The following is a 6,000-nucleotide window of genomic DNA, read 5'->3' as shown; positions in this document are numbered from 1 at the left end:
TCACACGTAATTACCTTCTTATAAATAAACAACAAAAAAACAGGTTCTACCAAGACTATAATGCTCTGTTGTCATCTAAAGAGGCCAAAAAAAGTGTTATTCGTTTTTTTTAAAAAAGAGAGCAAAAAAGACATACAACACATATTTATAGATCTACATCAGCAGCAACCACCTCTTCTTCTATCTGCAACAGTGCTTTCGTATGGAGGTTTACATCACATGGCGGTTGGCCGTCCAGCTGATCAGGCAAGGAAAGAAGAAAGAAAAGTGCTTAGATTCAGAAACATTGTGATAGCGCCACCTGGGGTGCATAGCAGTAACCACTCAGAGAATGGCCCCGTGAGGGGGAAAAAGTCACCCTATCACTCACTTAGGATAAAGCTAGGCAAATGACAGCCTCTGGGGGCTAGAATTCTTTGTCTCCAAAAATGGAGTAAAAATTAACTGCTGATATAGAAGGAAGTTACAGTCAACTCTCTTTTATTTGTCTTGGAGGAGAGAAAAGGCGTGGGCAATTTTTCCATGACGATTCCAAAAATCAATTATAGTTGGCTTTGGAATTTGATTAAAGAGAGAAAAGCACACACACATATACACACTCCCCCCGCTACATGCCCAGCCTGATGCTCTCCAACCTCTAGTGGCCTCTGGAAAGGAAGGACTAAACCACTGGGATGAGAAGGCTCAGAACCCGCTGACAGATAAAAGAGAGTTGACTGGGTTTAAACCATCTCCAAAGCACTCTTCACATAAAGGGCCATATAAATACCTCTGAGTTCAAAAGCAAAGGGTTTTGCTGATACCACTTGTTAACACCCTTTTACGATAAGGAAGAAACACATGTTACCAGCATCGAGGTTCAAAATACAAACAGCAGTAATGGTTGTTTTATGTAGCTGTAAACAATATGCAATCTCATTATGTTATCCTATATTTCATAACGCATTTACAAATAGACATGCTTAGACACAAAACAGCATGTGAAGTTTTTGAGAAATTCAATTTTTCCAAATATGACACTGAAACAACATACAATCAGAATTAATGCTCTCCTTTTTACAATATTGTATATATTGATATAGTAACAAAGCATAGACTGACTACTCTTTATGACCTATAAACCAGTTTTAAAAGTTGATCATATTCTAAATCACGTAATCAAAGCCCACTGCTAAATAATAGAAATCAGCTAATAATGAAGGACCAATCCTTAGCTCAGAAGCAGATTACAGTCTACACCAAAGATCCATTTTACTTCTGTTTTGGTTTGTTTGTATCTTCAAGTCATTAGCAGTTTCTCCAGACACTGAGCAGACTGCACAAGACACTGGCCTGGCTCTCGGGCACACATCCCTCTCCAAACCCTCGGCCCCACGACCCACCCTCGTGCGGGTGGAATGCTGAGTGCTGAGCCACTCACTGAACCCTCTTTGGAGGAGACACACTAAGATTCCTAAAACCTGCAGTTCTAAGGCAAGGAGCTTGAGGGGGAGGTGGTTGCAGGTTCAGGGAAATGCATGGGAACCCGTGGTCTCCGTAAAAGACAAGAAATTTTCTCCCTGATTTGCTCTCTTACATTTGAATCTGAGATAGCAGTCGTTGCAGTACAGTTGGTTGTTTCTGATTCTGACTTCGGCTCCTGAGGAAGAGCCTCCGAGGTCACACTCACAGGCCACACACTGGGGGACAAAAAAAAAAAAAAAATCCATACTCAGTCAGTTCAAGAAAGCTTGGGGTACTCCCGGAGAGGGAGACGGAGCGCAAAATGCAGCTTCTAAGCTTTTAGATATGTTTTAGCAAAAAAAAAAAAAAAAAAGCCAAAAGATAATTAGTAGATTAAAATCAAGCCTGCCAGATGAGACATTAAAGAATGCCTAAAGCCAATTTTAAGAACTAAGATGATCATTCTAAATATATCAAAAGAGTAGAAATGATTCGCTGATTCACTTAAAGAAATTTAGTCTTCATTTCTCTCAAGGGAATGAAAGCAGGTAAAGCACCACATGAAGGATCTGGCCGCCGGAATGAAGGCTGGGTTTCTGGCACTCAGGGGGTGGGCCGCAGCACTAGCTAGGCAAAGGTTCCCACATGGCACTTCCACTTCAAGGCTGGGTATTCTGGTTCCATGTGCTCAAACACTAATAATTTTGATTCATACTGCCATGCCTAGGAACAGCCCAAGCCAGCAACAGCCAGTGATAGCTAAGCTTAAACAAGCTGTGGTCTGGGGAACTCCAGGATCAACAACTGGAGTCTCCCTTCAGCTCAACACAAGTTCAAGAATCAAATAGGTATGTCTCTAAAGACAGTTACTTTGAAATAAAGTAGTTACAGGCTTAGTTCTTTCTTCAGTGCAAAAACCTGTCAGGTACAACTAGGCTGTATAACTTTATAATATTTAGAGTGCTTTTCCTTACTCTCCCTATTCAAAGCTAGGCTATTTGACACTGTTATAATTGTACGTCCTGTCCCCATGCTGTTGATGACATTGGTAAATTACATTTCAAATGTGCCTATAATCTCATATTAGAGAAAGCATTTATGCACTGTAAATTTTACTAAGCTAATCTTAACAGATTGGAAATAAAAAGTGCATAGTGTTTCTAAATTTAATTTTTGGAGCTGGGTTCAAGATTTGAGAACTAAATAGTAGTAGGCAATTTGAAACTCAAAACGCAGCACAGACTGACAAATACAGCAGCACCTAGCTTGTTAATGGCACGCCCACACCCAGAGCTCAAAGAAGCCATGCGCTCTCCAAGCAAAGCTTTGCGGGCCTACAGAGGCTGTTCATCTTAGTCTCACCTTAAAACAATATAAATGATAACAAAGACCCAGGGACTCGATGATCATGGCAGCTCCTTTGCCCAGAATGGTATTACAGTAGGAGCATACGCGCTTCCCACTGACTGACCTAGATGCAGAACAAGAATGGAATGGAGGCTTTCATCTGTGCGGCTCAAGTTATTATTTTAAAATCACACTCTGGTCTGAACATTAACAATTTAAGAAAGTCTCTGTATATCTGTAGGAGGAAAACTTTCACCAGCCAATCAACGTATGCCTTGATTATATTGTACCTTGAAGGATCTCCATGCTGGTTCTGAAAGCTTGACACCTATTCACCTAAATGAACAATTTCAGTGCAATTAGTCCATTCTGCACTTCAAGATGCTACCCTCCTTAGATCATATCTGTACACAGCAATAGCCTCTCCCTCCTCTAATTCAGCCAACGGCCTCTTTTGGCAGTTAGACCTGCCAAAACTCGACTCTATAATTGTGTCACTTCACCCATAGAACACTGAAAAAGCAGCCTCGACTTCAGAGAGGGACTGCAACCCACTGTCTCAACCTTATTTTCTCATCCTCTTTCTCATTCACCCAATATTCAAGTTAAACAGAAGTAGCAGTGCTTTCCTAAGTGTGCCTCTACCTTACCGGACTCCCTCTCCGGAGAATGAAATGAAAATTGCATGACAGCTGCCATTTAGGTAAGTAAGGAGAGTTTCTACCTCCCTTTGGATGCAAGTCTTACCTTCTTTCCCAAGTGGGAAGGGGAAGGCCACTTCTTGCTTTTGCATCCCTCGGAACCAGCACAGCACTTTTAAGTGCATAGTTGTGGAGTGCCTCATGTTAGAGCACCACCTCTGAGACAGAGACATTTGCAGGGCAGAAAAGTCCAGACCTGTCTTCTATCTGTTCTCCTAGGGTGGGGCTCTCTGTAAAGAAATGGGTACTCTCTCCTCTGCCTTGCCTCCCCACCTTATGACCTTCATCTTCTCCATAAATCCCTGCTTCTTCTCATAATTCAAACTCTCTGATACCCATTTTATAGATCCTGGTACAAGTAATATTTTAGATGGATATAAATATATTCTCTTAACAAAATCCCTTATTTGATGGCTTAAGAAAAATCTTAATATCGATAATTGTGTTTCTACTTTTCAGTCTTTCATTTACATGAGAAGAAGTATACGCCAGCAGAACTCCCTAGGGTGACAGCAGAAACATTGTTGTATGTGGTTTCGAAAAGCATCAGTGATCTGTAGTGAAGTTAAGCAGATCTGAAAACCCAATACCTGTTGACAACTGAGCTTCTGTCCATATTCAAAGGCAACTTTTATGTCAAGACCTATCATTATAACTGTTACACAATTCCTGTGGCATATGACCTACAGAATCAGTTGATGGAGTCTGAACAAATTGTTGGCAAACCAGGTAAGAGGCAAGTAATAGTTTTGGAAATCAAATAACCAACAAGCATTACTAACTACTTAACATTTTTTTATTCGGCTTGTTAAAAGTTCCACAGACGACGGAGCTTGATTATAATGCTTTCCTTTTATACTCAGTTCCTATAAAATGAGTTTGTATTGTGTCTCATTAAAATAGTCAAATATTTTACAATACTGCCTTTACTCATAAATTTCAAATGCATTCAATGAGTATATTTTCATGATGATATTGAAAACTATTCAGGTACATCTGTCTTTAAGATATCATAAGCAAAGGAGACAGTGGCAATGAAGCAGATGTTTTAGAGGTCTCCAATGGCTTCACAGGACATCCATAAATGTTCTTAGAAAGCAATTAAGAAAGACTTCTTAATTGATCTGATAAAAGGACACTGCATTTGACACATTCGAAAAGGCCTGGCTTTCTCCGGAAAGCATGGACAAGATGTGAGGAAAATTTTAATGAAAAAAAAAAAAAAAATCCCTGAAACTAAGAAAAGGAGAAACCCACAGGGCCTTACCTGTTGCGTAGCTGGGAGCCTGATGATGAAGGAGAAGAGAAATGGCTTCGTGGTGTGGGGGAAGGTGCATTGGTGGCCCTCAGAGAACCAGCGGAAGGAGGGGGTATGCTGGAGGACGGATTTCGCATATAGGCACGGTTTGACGTGGACACAAGCTGAGGCGGTGGGCGACTGAAGTCTTGAACAGAGGAAGAAGCATAGACTCCTACAGGCTGACTGAGCCAAGGGGACTGTCTCCAAGAATTGGATCTTGGGGAATCCAGGTTATCTAGAGATTCACCCCTGAAATATAGAAAGGATTAATTAAAATTATATAACACAATTAGAAATCCATTTAACATTAGTCATTAAACTATCCATTTTATGTATTTTTATAAGCAAGTATTAATCTAACAGGTCCAATTACATATAAAATTACTTTTAATGTTTTTTTTATCAAAGGCATCATAATGTTTCATATTCCATTAACCTTCGTTTATTTTTATGCTTATTTACTTGGTGTTTAGGTAAAAGAATAAATACAAAGTGGAAAGGACAAATAGATACTAAGGCAAAAATGACATATATTTCTTTTAAATCTTCGGCTGCTTACATAGATATATCAATCTTAATTTTTAAAACCTAACCAAAAAAAAAAAAATACCTCTTTATATACTTACATATGTCAGGTATTAAACACAGTCACAAAAATATTAATTTCATCTTCACAACACTACATGTGATTTTTCTTTTGCTCTCACAGAAGTTAACTTGTCCATAGTAAGAAGAGCTAGTCAGTGGTGGAACTAGCTTTCAAACCAAAGTCTCCCTGATTCCAAAGTAACTCAGGCCATTTCTACTGTGTAGCCCTCATGCACTCACCACCCATAACCCATAGAAACACAACTTTTGAAAAATCTCTCTTAAATTAAGTTGTATATTTATATTAATTCTGGTCTACAAAGAATGACTCCAAATTATGAAGGGTTCTTTTCTACCTGATCAATTTTGTTATTATTTTTTAAACTTTGTTATCCCAAATTTGAAATATGTATTTTTTTTCTTTTAAAGTTACAAAAGTACTACATCATCATGATGAGAAAGACTCAGGCAGAAGAGAAGGGTATCTGAAGGAAGAATAAGGTTCCCCCCTCTCACTGACCACGATTTACCTGCCCCAGTCTCCGGAGGCATCCTTCTAGACTTTTACTCACATATGTAAGCACATATTTACTTATACATATAAATTTACATATAGCCATG

The 6,000-nt window shown here is 39.2% G+C and overlaps 1 protein-coding gene across 1 annotated transcript in view; it reads right to left on the bottom strand.

The window, feature by feature from the left end:
- Positions 1–111: 111 nt before the first annotated feature.
- LMO7 (LIM domain 7) overlaps positions 112–6,000 on the bottom strand; it is a 50,119-nt gene continuing 44,230 nt past the window's right edge. Inside the window, exons 23-26 of the mRNA XM_023522120.1 lie at positions 4,759–5,040; positions 2,806–2,914; positions 1,577–1,679; positions 112–238 (exon numbers count right to left, since the gene is read on the bottom strand). Of these exons, the coding sequence (XP_023377888.1) occupies positions 216–238; positions 1,577–1,679; positions 2,806–2,914; positions 4,759–5,040 (517 nt within the window). The 3' untranslated portion in view covers positions 112–215. The remainder of the gene's footprint in view (positions 239–1,576; positions 1,680–2,805; positions 2,915–4,758; positions 5,041–6,000) is intronic.

Source organism: Pteropus vampyrus, unplaced genomic scaffold, assembly GCF_000151845.1.
Source record: "Pteropus vampyrus isolate Shadow unplaced genomic scaffold, Pvam_2.0 Scaffold332, whole genome shotgun sequence".
Classification (NCBI taxonomy): Eukaryota; Metazoa; Chordata; class Mammalia; order Chiroptera; family Pteropodidae; genus Pteropus; species Pteropus vampyrus.
This window is presented reverse-complemented; position numbering and strand designations above follow the sequence as displayed.